The sequence below is a fragment of the Juglans microcarpa x Juglans regia genome, chromosome 2S (genome assembly GCF_004785595.1).
Source record: "Juglans microcarpa x Juglans regia isolate MS1-56 chromosome 2S, Jm3101_v1.0, whole genome shotgun sequence".
NCBI classification, from domain to species: domain Eukaryota; kingdom Viridiplantae; phylum Streptophyta; class Magnoliopsida; order Fagales; family Juglandaceae; genus Juglans; species Juglans microcarpa x Juglans regia.
In genome coordinates, this window is record NC_054597.1 from 15,987,171 (window position 1) to 16,000,191 (window position 13,021).

At 38.9% G+C, this 13,021-nt stretch overlaps 1 protein-coding gene and 1 pseudogene across 1 annotated transcript; both read left to right on the top strand.

Annotated features, from left to right (window-relative positions):
- The first annotated feature begins 5,765 nt into the window (after positions 1-5,765).
- Positions 5,766-8,056, top strand: LOC121253416 (annotated as a pseudogene).
- A 2,932-nt stretch (positions 8,057-10,988) lies between these two features.
- On the top strand, positions 10,989-12,696 carry LOC121253417 (protein FAR-RED IMPAIRED RESPONSE 1-like). Its single transcript, XM_041153430.1, has 2 exons — positions 10,989-12,474; positions 12,610-12,696. Exons 1-2 carry the CDS (start codon positions 11,593-11,595, stop codon positions 12,694-12,696), a joined length of 969 nt encoding a protein of 322 aa, XP_041009364.1. The 5' UTR covers positions 10,989-11,592.
- Positions 12,697-13,021: the final 325 nt, after the last annotated feature.

A 13,021-nucleotide genomic window follows, 5' to 3' on the forward strand; every position in this document is an offset into this window, starting at 1 on the left:
TATATAAAACTTTGAACAGAATTCAGTCCTCCCAAAAGTTATTGAATTGTTTTTTTTTAATCAGTAGAATTTTTTTTATAAGTATTTTTACTCATCAAAAGAATAGGCAATAGTCCAAGTATACAGAACATATACAAGGTTAAGCCTTCAAATAATAACATCAAGCATGGATTCGCAATCCGCCAAACCTCTTCGAAAATATCATGTGCCTCTGAAGAAGGATTGCTCCTAGGAAGCCAACGACGCTTGGAAAAATAAATCTAGAATATATAGAAGTCAATTTGAAACTAGTTAATTAATGATGACATTGTAGTGCAAGAGTGAAAACAACAATTTTCCATAACACGTCCATCAGGGATATCTTTATCTGTAATGATCCCACTTGCAAACTCAATAAAAACCACATCCTGCACAAATCTAATTATAAGGACTGAAGTCAAAGATCAAGCTGCCATAGATCAAGCAAAGAATCAAAATAGTACAACAATCACAGCAATCAACCCGATTTCACCAACTTACCTAAAGCTGCAACATGTTCACTGATGTATAAATTTAGAAAGTTAGAATCTGCCTTGTTGTGTATAGTTATTATGTAATTCCTTTATTTTAGCTTTCTTTCTATATTGTACAAATTCCTAGTATAGAAATGGATTGTACATGATCAGTATATATATGAATGAAAGCACACTCTCTCACTCAACTCGTGAGATTGTTTTTCTCAAAACTTCTTTATGGTATCAGAGCCAATATGGGTTGCTGGAGAGTCGTGTTGTTTTTCCTCTTCAATGGCTTCTTCTAATTCAAATGTCTTCTCCACATCCTCTAATTCAGACTCTTATCCATATCCTATTTCACAAATGTATCGAATTATGTGTCTCTCAAACTCACTTCTAGCAACTTTCTGCTCTGGAAAACTCAGATGCTCAATATCCTTGAAAGCTATGACCTTCAAGGTTTCATCACAAGTGATATACCAACTCCATCACAATTCATTCTTGATGAGTCTAATACCTCTCAGTCTAATCTACTTTATCACAAGTGGTGCAGGTCTAATAGGCTTGTTAAAGGATGGCTTACAACCACCTTGAGTGAGGAAGTTTTGGGCATTGTGGTTGGTCTAAACGCTGCCTCAGGAGTCTGGAGTGCCCCTTTTCATGCTTTTGTAAGTGTGTCCTCTGATCGTAGTCTTGCATTTAAGCAAAGACTCACTTCAATCACTAAAGGATTTGATTCCTTGAGTGAGTATCTGTGGAGATTTAAAACAATTTGTAATGAACTTGCTGCCACTGACAAGCTTGTTCCTGAACACAAGAAATCTTGGTGGCTTCTCGATGGCCTTGATAAGGACTTTGAAGTTTTTACAGCTTCTATGCTTAGGTCACCTATTCAGCTTTTTCAGAATTAGTAACTTTATTGGAAAGTTATACTGATAGATACAAGGTTGATGTTACTCCTTCTCCTATGGTTTTTTATGGCCAAAAATCATCCAAACAAAGAAAACCAAACTCTAGCACTGTTTCCTTTACATCCAAAGGTCGTGGCTTTGTCCAAGGCCAATCCATTGGCTCAAGATCAAGCTCATCCAACAATCAGTCTCGTGGTTCTTCTTCAAATACAAATTCTAAAACAGCAGGAAAAGAAGAAGTTGTGCGTCAGATTTGCCACAAAAGAAACCATACTACTCTTAAATGTTTCAATAGGTTCAATCATTCTTTCACAAATGACAACCTTCCACAGAGTTTTGCAGCCATTAAGATGGATGAGCTCCTGACACAGTTTCATGGCATCCTAATACAGGTGCAACTGACCACATGACTGCTAATGAAGGTTTTCTTCACTCGTTACTTCAATATAATGGTCATGATTGTATTATGGTTAGTAATGGTAAAGTTTTACCTATCACTCATGTTGGTCAAGCAATGGTTGGTTCATCTCAATCTCCAATACAGTTGAATGATGTGCTAGTGGTACTGGAAATTAGGAAGGATTTATTATCTGTTAGTAAGATTACATCTGATTATCCTCTGAGATTTGAGTTTGATGGTCATGGCTTTGTGATAAAGGATAGGACAACAATGAGGATAGTGGCCACAGGAAGGAAACATAAGGGATTATACATTTTTGATGATGTTGTTTCAACCTCTTAGAATAAAATGAGTTTTTTCTTCTCCAAATTTTGATCCGCAAATAAAGAGAACTGGCATCTCAGGATTGGACATCCAAATTCAAGAATCTTAGACTATCTTTGTAATAAGAAGTTTATTACTCTTGATTCAAAACATTTTTCTTCTAAAATCTGTACAAGTTGTCAAATGGGAAAAGCTTGTAAATTGGCATTTCTTTCAAGAGACAACATAGGCAATGTTCCTTTTGAAAAAGTTCATTGTGATCTATGGGACCTCTCCCACTCCTTCCAGAGAAAAGTATAGGTTCTATGCTATCTTTGTTGATGAAGCTACTAATTTCAGTTGCTTAATTCCCCTCAAACACAAGCCTGATTTAAAATCTGCTTTTACACATTTTCATGTGTTTGTCATGTGCCATTTTAATACCAAAATTCGGTTTTCTAAACTGATGAAGGAGGTGAGTTTAACAACAAGAACCTCACTGAACACTTTCCAAAATTTGGCATTCTTCATCAATTAGCTTGTCTAAAAACACTAGAACAAAAGGAAAAAGCTAAAAGAAAGCACAAAAGTATAACCAATCTAGGTTTAACCATGGTGTTCCATGCAAAACTCCCACCTAGATTCTGATTAGATTGCTTCTCTGCAGCTGTATTTTTGCTTAACAGATTGTCTTTTCCTCTTCTTAATATGGACTCTCATTTCTTGAGACTTTATGCCAAACATCCTGATTATAACATTCTTAGAACTCTCAGGTCTAGATGCTTTCCTTATCTTGGAGATTTTAGGTCCAAAAAAGTTGAACCAAAGTCATTTCCATGTGTCTTTATTGGTTACATCACCAAACATAAAGGCTATAATTGCCTTTATCCACCCACCGGTCGAGTTTACCTCAAGCATGTTGTTTTTTATGAGTTTGTTCTTCCATACTCTAAGCCAACTTTGTTATATGATTCTCCTCCTGTTGAAGGAGATTTTTCCAGCTTCATTGAATGTCAAAATAGTTTCTCAAAAGAATCTGTGTTGCCCTCTGCATTTGCACCTCCTTCCCACCCATCACTTCAAGCTGACACCATTGATTCACAACATGTCCAGCAGCATATAGATTCAAGCACTCCTATCTTACCTACATAAACTAATTCATTTCAAAATACACTTCCTCCCTTTCCTGTTGAAATTGCAGTGCATGCACCATCACAACATCATATGCAAACTAGGTCTAAGTGTGGCATTCACAAACCTAATCCGAGATATGCAGACTTGCATGATTTGGTTTCTATCCCTACTAATCCAAAATCTATCAAATCTGTCAAAAACCACCCTAGATGGTCTGCTGCAATGGAAGAGGAACTAGCTGCACTTATAGTTAATCAAACCTGGAAATTGGTTGCAAGAACTACCGGCATGAATGTCATTGGATCCAAGTGGGTTTACAAGGCAAAACTAAAGGTAGATGGCACACTAGAAAGGCTCAAAGCAAGACTGGTTGCTAAAGGCTTCAGTCAAATAGATGGGGTTGATTTCTCAGAAACTTTATGTCCAGTTGTGAAGCCTGCTACTATGAGAATGGTCCTCACACTTCCTACTGAGAAAAACTGGGCACTATATCAACTAGATGTTAACAATACTTTCCTACATGGTTGTCTTAACACTCCTGTCTACATGTATCGGCCACCGGGCTATACAAATGAGCATTATCCTCAGCATGTGTGTAAGCTCAATAGAGCCTTTTATGGCCTCAAACAGGCTCCTCGAGCCTGGTTCGACAGACTCAATGAATTTCTTCATCAGCTTGGGTTTTATTCAAGCTCAGCTGATCCAAGTCTATTCATTTGTCACTCTAACCATGGGATACTAATCTTTCTTTTATATGTAGATGACATGGTGGTAACACGTGACAATCCCAACAGAATTCAGTAGTTGATCTCTTAGCTGAGTTCTCAATTTTCCATCAAGGATCTTCGCTTTCTTCACCATTTCCTGGGAATAGTCCACAAGATTCGTTCATACTTCCTCTTATCTCAGCACAGGTATATTATAGAGTTGCTAACTCGAGCCAATATGCATGAGTTTAAACCTTTGTCTACACCTATGCCATCTAGAGGTCAACAGCTCAAAGCCTTTGAAGAGCCTTTCCATGATCCAACCACTTACAAGAGCATAGTTGGAGGCTTGTAGTAACTAACATTTACAAACGAGATCTCTCTTTTATGTTAACTATGTTCGTCAATTTATGCAAACACCAACAGTCCAACACTTCCAGCTTGTTAAAAGAATTCTAAGACTTGCAGGGCATTGCAAAACTTGGTCTACATATAACCTCAAGCAAGACACTCGACTTGTATGGGTTTTCTGATGCAGATTGGGCAGGCTGCCCAACCACAAGAAGATCTACTTCAAGGTACTACAATTTCCTTGGCATATATATGTCTAAGGTATATGAATGGAGAACCGGTTTTATGAAATGAGTTAGCCCCATGAATTTCTGTATGATATCAGAGCCTGCCATAGGATGAATGGAGGCCCACACTACTCACCCCGCGAGAAGGACTATAAAAAATAATTTTCTGCACGTGAGGAAGGTTCTTGACGAATAATCTCACATTGCCTGTGGATAAGGTCTTGGGCATGTTTATAATAAATGAGCAATCCTCTCTTATTGAACGGATTTTATCAGATGAGTTAAGCCCATAAATTTCTTCACTAATATGTGAAAAAACATTAACCACATCAATCTCTTTAGTTTCTAAGCCATCATGCAATGCTGCAACTATCAAATACATATACAACGCATGATAGTCAATACCATAAGCATCAATTTTGAGGAGATCTACTATAAATGCTTACAAGTGCATGTAGAAGAAATATTTGTATCTCTTCTACTTTCCTCTCGTACAACAGGGTGGAGTTCGATGATCTGCAGAGGCTAAAAACACACATGAGATTTGCACGACATCATCCTCCAATCTCCAATACATTGTATCATCGAATTGGTGTCTACTTTCCTCTCGTGCAAGTCTAGTTGTGTTTTTAAGTACCTGTGTCTTAAACATAATGTTTTAGCATTTGCATTTCTATTGTATATGTAGGGTCAGTTTAGTAATATACTTGTTTGTTTGTATGTTAGTGTCAGAAAGGGGAATATCTACTAGGGTGGGGGAAGACGTAGATCATTCTGAAATTGCTATTTGAATAATGTAAGGAGGTTGGAAATCCCTCGAAGATTTCCTTATCTATTATACGTATGGCCCTCTGAGGCATCTCCTTAAACAGTTTGCATTCATTCCCATTTTCCTTCCATCAACATACCAGTTGTAATCACATCATTCCTTATTTACATCCAATCATCACAACAGGGTTCTAACAATTGGTATCTAGAGTCGACGATCTATGGAGTACGAAATACTTTTCGAGCAACAACAAGAAGCGTTACAGTGGCGGGTGGACTCTAATGGAAAGAGTCTTCAGGAGCTTACTAATCACTTGGACGAGTTGAGAGATATGATGCTTAACTGGTTAGTAAAGTAGAAAAATATTCTTAATTGGAATACTATGATATAAAAATTAGTGATACAAAAGTCAGTAGTTGTTGAAAGAAAGGAGAACCTCTAATTGATGCTTGAGGGAGTTGCGGCACCCATGGAAGTTGATCCGAACGAGATTCTTCATTCTCCTAACTCCAAAAGTTCTTTGAAAGTCAAAGATGATTCTAATAACTCCACCACTGACAATCTAGGAGAGATTGTAAAGGCCTTCAAAGCTACCATCATGGAGGACATGAGGCCTGCAACTGTGGAGATGCCGGGATTGAAGATGGAAGAGGTGAAGTTGGTGGTTGAGGTCGATGATGAACGGGAACTCCAAATGAGCAGGGGAAGGGATAGTGAGCATGACATGATATTGTTTAGCAAGGGAAGGGTTAGTGAGCATGACAGGGTTAGCAAGGGAACGGGAACTACTATGATGACAGAGCCGATGTCGGGGGCTTCTATGATGATTCCGCAAGCCCCACCTCTAAAAACCTCAGAGATATTGCAAAGTTTTTTTCTTTTCGGTTTGGGTAATCTTTAGAAACGTTAGTTTACAGCGAATCAAATGCGTTCTTGCCTTATAAAAAATTGAAGATCGGACTCGTTTTTCCAAGAGGCCAGTGCTAGAAGGACACAATGCGGTTTGTGGGATCCTTGGTTACTTGCAGGAGGTAGGGAAAGGAAGCACACTTTGAATTCAAGACCTCTAGATGCAGGCCATCGACAATGGGGGAGGGAAGATGGAAACTCTAGAGCAATTTAAGCAAGTTGAAGAAGCAAGAAGCTTCACGTGGATGGGGTTGTTGTTAGTGGTGGACTGGACTCCAATGCAAATGCATGTTTGAATTTTGTGCCTTAGTTGCTTGGTCTTTTTCCACTTATGGGTGTTTTTAGGCCCTTTGATAGAGGACGAGGAAGAAATATTTAGGATTGTACTGATGTTGTCATGGTCTTTGCTATCGGGATATTTTAAGACTGCACTCCATACATGTCCATGAATCTGATATTGGAGTAACTTTTGATATTTTATTGGACAGGGAGAAATGTTCAGATATTACTTACAATGTGACTAGGGAAAGGTTTAACGCTCACAAGTGGGTGATGGCTGTTGACTACCTAGATTTTGTTCCTGATTCTTCTAGTTACACCACTAATAGAGCTTACAATACTATTGAACTCTATAAGGGGAGCAGTTCAAATTGGAGATTGGTGAAAGGTGGAATTCCTTGAAATCTAAACAGCTTTGGAGATGTTTTGTTTGCCAACAACGAGACGCAGGATTCCCCTGATGTGGTTGCACTATTAGCTCTTTCGTGAAAATGGATATGCTATTGGCTTAGACTACATTAATTTGACGAAGAGAGTACTTGGGGCTCAATTTCTTGATGATAACCCTTTTACAAATTTGGAGTCAACTTTGGTTACTATTGGTGGTAAGGATTGTGTTTTGCCTATTAAGAATGACAAATCCAGTGACATCAGGAACCTGCATGATGCTTGGAGTAGGTGTGGTGCGATGTTAACTGAGAGGAAGAAAACTAAGTTCAAAGCAAAGGACTTAGAAGGGAATCTTGGGAGGCTTGTCAAAGGTTTTAAAGAAGCAATTCAAGATTTAGATTTTGCATTTGAATTCGCACCTGGTGCATTAGGGCATTGCTGTCTTATGCCAAATTACTTTCAAATGAGAGCAATTATGAAAAGTATACTATTTGTAGGTACAATCTTGATAGGTACTTGAAGTTAGATTTTGTTGCTATGAGGGCACTGAATGTCCTAGAAAGCAAAACAGATGCAAACAAAAAATTTAATTTGTTTGGTCTCATAAATAGAGCTTCTATTACTGGAATGGGAAAGCAATTATGGCACGTGGCTAAAGCAACCTTTATTAGACATAAAGGAGATCAACTCCACACTGGGTTTGGTACAAGCATTTATGGAGGGTACTGCACTTCGCCAAGATCTGAGATAACACTGGAAAAGAATTTCAGATGTTAAGAAAGTGGTCAACCTGGGAAAGAAAAGAGCTAGTTTACAGCATATTGTGAAACTATCACTCGTGTATAAGACTTCCCTATATTAAAAGTGCCCTGGAAGGTTATGGGGGACCTGGTTCTAAATTGATCAAGGAAAGGTATTTAGATCCCCTTGAGTTATTGACTGATGAGGAGCACTTGAATAAGTTCAGTGCCCTTGTAGACGCTGTTGTTGACCTTGATCAACTTGAGAATGGGAAATACATTATGTCTTTGAGTTATAATCCTACACCGTCTTCTTTGAAAGAAGAGCAAGAGCCACTTGAGCACCAAAAACAAAATCTGCAAAAAAAAAACTGCAAATAATATTGACATGCCCCTGGACAAAGCTTTAAAGTTAGATAAGGGCACACTAATACAAGGCTAAAAAAGCTAGGTGACCAATATCAAAAGAAGCTTGAGTTGCTGTTGTTGTGAAAAATTTCTATTGAACTGGTATGGAAGCTGTTCAACAATTGCACCCTCGCTTTAAACCTCGAGGACAAGGTTCTTTAAGGGGAGGAGAATGTTAGGAACCTAACGGGGTGGAGTTCAAAGATATGCAGAGATGAAATGAGCTATTGAAGATGAAACGGTATCGTACAAGATTGAAGGAATACGGCGTATTGGCAGGTTGGAGGATGACATCGGTGCAAATCTCAAACGGCAAAGTCTAGTTGTGTTTTTATGTACCTGTGTCTTAAACACATTGTTTTAGCATTTACATTTCTATTGTATTCGTAGGGTCAGTTTAATAATATGCTTGTTATTTTGTTAGTGTCAGGAAGGGGAATATGTATTGCGGAGAGGGAAGATGTAGATCATTCTGGAATTTGCTAGTTAAGTATTGTAAGGAGGTTGCAAATCCCTCAATGATTTCCTTATCTAATATATGTATGGCCCTCTGAGGCATTTCCTTAAACAGATTGCATTCATTCCCATTTTCATTCCTGAAACATACCAGCCGTAATCACATCATTCCCTATTTACATCCAATCATCACAACATCATCACAATAGGGTTCTAACAATTTTAATAAGAAAGGGAGAAAGAGTGTGTGAGAGAGATGAAGACCCATGATGTGCGATGTGTTGAAGGAGAAGAAGAAAAGCTAGTGTCGTGAGCTTGCTGTGCAGGGTTGCATGGTTGACGATCGCCGTCCATTGGCTGTGGTGGTCGGCAACCACCACAGAGGGCAAAGAACACCGATGAGGAGGGAAAGGGGGAGGGAAAGGAGGCAGAAAGGAAGAGGGAAAAGGGAAGGAGAGGACAGGGACGGGGGGGGGGGGGGGGAAGAGTTAGAAAAAGAAAGAAAGAAAGAAGGGAGACGTGTGCCACATCATGTAGGATCTTTGTATCAAAAATGACTTTTTACAGCGACAATAGTTACCGTAAAAGAATCATAAATCACCGAAATAAGTTGTTTCTATGAAACTTCTTTGGAAAAGCTACTCTGCCGCTCCTAGTTTACCGCTCCCCTTTGACACCTTGACGTGGCTGCTCACGTGTATACCTAATGTGGCATTGTGAAGAGAAAAAAAGTAAAAAGTAGGAAAATGGGAAACGAGCTTCTCCTCTTCTCCTTTGTAAGGAGTTTCGCGCGCGATGAAAATTTCTCCTCTGTAAGGAGCTGACCCCTAGCCCATCAGAGTCTTCTCCTCTGTAACGAGCTTCTCCTCTTCACCTACACAGAAAAACAGGCTCCCAAGGTTTGCATTTCATCCTCTCCTCTTCGCCGACACAATTCTAAGCACTGACCACGCAAAAGCACCCTCCGAGTTTTTCATCTACACAGAAACACCATTCTCGACGCTGACCACTGAAAGCACCCCCCGATTCAGCGCATGTATTTTTGAAAAAAAAAATATTCTTTATCTCTGCTAGGTAGTTGCTTCCCAAATTGGTTGCTCAATGTGGACCTCAACTACTTGAAGGTTACAAAATAATGTCAAAATCAAACCCTTGTAAGATAAAAATAGGGTAGGGAATCGCAAGCAATCGGTAGGTAGTTTGAGGAAGGAGCAAAGAACATTAATATTTAATGGTTCAGGGCCCTTTATTCTTATTAAAAATGAAATCTTTAAAAGCCAACACATTCAGTTCAAGGCCTTTATTAAGAATTTGAAAATAGAAACGTGAGCATTACCCCTTTATTCTTATGAAACAGAGGGTCATAGTTCAAGGCCTACTTGACAACACATTAAGTTTCTCAACATCTGTAAAATATAAAATCTTAACAAGCCAAGACATACATTTTCCGGCAACAATTTCTTAGTGTATAAGGAGGGCGACTTACATCCTTGGGAATGATTTTTATTATTATTATTTTTTAACGAGTATGTTCTGGGACATAAGGATTTCTTGTAGTTCTGCCGATGGGCATGAATAAAGCCATTCACCACATCCACTGTACTAACAGGAAATTAATTGTATACTAATTGTTAAATTGTATAGTTAAAAATTACTAACAGTAGATATAGTTAAATTTGTCTCTTCTAATTATATGCTAATTGTTGAATGTGATAATAAAATTTTTTATAATCATCTCTTGTCAATAATATGAAGAAAATAAAATGATATGCTAATACAATTATCGGATATATGTTGTAGGTTCTTGAAGGCGGAGTTGATATGGCTTCCTTTGTAGAGTTATCAGATAATGAGTATGATGAAGTAGTAGTTGATGATGTACCTGATAATGATGAAGGTGTCGAAGAACCCAAGGTTGATGAGGTTGTCGAAGAACCCAAGGCTGGAATGACATTTTCTAGTGAAGAAGAAGTCCGATCTTACTATATGAAGTATGCTAAGCATAAAGGGTTCGGGGTACGTAGAAGAAATTCTAGACAAAGCGACGATGGGAAGGTTAGATGGTTTACGTTGGTATGTGTGCGGCAAGGCACAACAAAGAGTCAGGCTTCCAATGTCCTCAAGCCAAGACAAACAGAGAGGGTAGGGTGTAAAGCAAGAGTTAATGCAGTTTTGAATGAGGATGGCGGATACACCTTATCTAGTGTAATCTTGGATCACACACATGTATGTAGTCCGGGGAAAGCAAGACATTTTAGATGTTTCAAGAAGGTAGATGCTCGTGTGGCGAAGAGGCTTGAATAAATGATGAGGCGGGAATACGTACTTCAAAGACTTTTAAGAGTGTAGTTGTTGAAGCGGGGGGGGGGGGGGGGGGGGGGGGGGTATGAGAATGTGCCATTTGGGGGGAAGGAATGTCAAAACTATATTGAAAAAGCATGACAACTTCACCTCGGAGTTGGAGGTGTCGAAGCTCTAATGAACTACTTCCAGGATATGCAAAAAAAAAATTCAGACTTTTTTTATGCGATCAATGTGGGCCCTGACATGAGATTAAAGAATGTGTTTTGGGCAGACGCCCGAATTAGAGCTGCGTATTAATCATTCGGGGATGTAATCACATTTGATACAACATACCTGACCAATGCTTATAAAATGCCTTTTGCGCCGTTCGTGGGTGTGAACCATCATAGTCAGTTAATTCTATTTGGCTATGGATTGATATCCAATGAGGATGCACATACTTTTGAGTGGTTGTTTCAATCATGGTTGAAGTGTATTAATGACCGACCACCAAATGCAATCATTACAGACCAAGATAAGGCAATGAAACTTGCAATTGCGAGGGTGTTTCCTTCGTCTAGGCATCGTTTTTGCTTGTGGCATATCATGAAGAAACTTCCTGAGAAGTTTGGATCATATTCTCGATATGACGAGATCAAGAGTACTCTGCACAAATGTGTGTATGACTCGTTAAATGAGAATGAATTTGAAGAACGATGGTGTGAATTGCTTGACAACTATGATCTTCGTGATAATGCTTGGTTGGGATCTCTTTATGTTGATAGGCGGTTTTGGGTGCCGGCGTAGGTTAAAAACACATTTTGGGCTGGAATGTCAACTACACAACGTAGTGAAGGCATGACTGCATTTTTTGATGACTACGTTCACTCTAGGACCACATTGAAACAATTTGTTGATCAGTATGATTCAGCCCTTAGGAGGAAGGCAGAAAATGAAGCAATTACTGACTTCAATTCATTTAACACTGAAATTCCTTGCATCTCCCGCTATCCTATCGAGAAGCAATTTCAAAAAATATACACAATTGCCAAGTTTAAGGAAGTCCAAGAAGAATTTCGAGGGTTTTTATACTTGACTACCTCGTATTTAGGGGGAGATGGTGCAAAATATACGTACGGTGCCACGGATGAGATTGAAGTCTGTGATGGACTCCTTAAACGTGCAAACTACATGGTGAGCGTACATGATGAAGATCCCTTAGAGATTACATGCAGTTGCAAGTTGTTTGAGTTTAGGGGAATATTATGTAGACATGCTCTTCGTATTCTGACGCAGTTAGGCAAAAGTGAAGTTCCTCCAAAATATATTTTGGATCGGTGGAGGAAGGATATAAAGAGAAAATATCTACTCATAAAAAGTAGTTATGAGGCGACGAGCAACCTCAAGAGACAAAGGTATGATCGGATCCAAACTTGCTTCTATCAACTGTGTTCAAATGCCGAAAAGACCGAGAGAAACTGTGTGAAATTGATCGGTCAACTAGAACAATTGAAGCTAGAGTACCCGGATGACGATTCAAGAGAAGGTACTTCCACAACTAGTCCAACTACTCCCATCAATGGCACGACAGGAAAAGTTTTTAGTCCGTTAGTAGTCTGGAGTAAAGGGAGACCACTAAGTAAGAGAAGAACGCATCCCGTTGAGAAGGCTCTCAAGAAACCGAGTACGAGAAGGAGATTGCCAACAACCGAGGTTGTATATTGTACCATTATTTTTGAATATATGTTTGTTTGCACCTGCTTAATTTTTTAGATTTTCTATATGTTAATCTGGGTGTCTTAAGTTACATATTATGATATTATTCTTGATTTTCGTTGATATGCATAGATGAGTAATCACTTATCAAGAGAAGATAGACCAAATACAAATGTGAGCGGCACACGACATGAGGCTCTGCAAACCCAAGTACACTAAAAAAGTCAAGTGTTCGAATGTTTATTCCTATTCTTTTCTTTTGTTTATGTATAGAACCCAAAAAATGATATCTGATCATTTTCTTAGGTATCCTGGCTACACTCTCAAGAAAGTCAAGTTTGGACACATGCACTGGATTATTTTTGTACTCCATCGACTGCTCCTCCACCTCCAGTACAAGTGCAACCTGTGCGATTGAATCTCTCAGATCAGGATGATCAACAAATGCCTAGCTGGTGGCAGCCATGATGGTGTTGTATTTATGATGGTGATGGTGTTGTCCAGTTGGAGGTGCTTTTTGTGTATATGCTAATTTGAACACTTA

Excerpts from the sequence above, each read along its gene's own strand:
- LOC121253417 (XM_041153430.1), top strand. The coding sequence starts at position 11,593 with ATGTCAACTACACAACGTAGTGAAGGCATGACTGCATTTTTTGATGAC. Across the intron at positions 12,475-12,609 it reads GGAGATTGCCAACAACCGAG|ATGAGTAATCACTTATCAAG; the intron begins GTTGTATATTGT and ends TGATATGCATAG.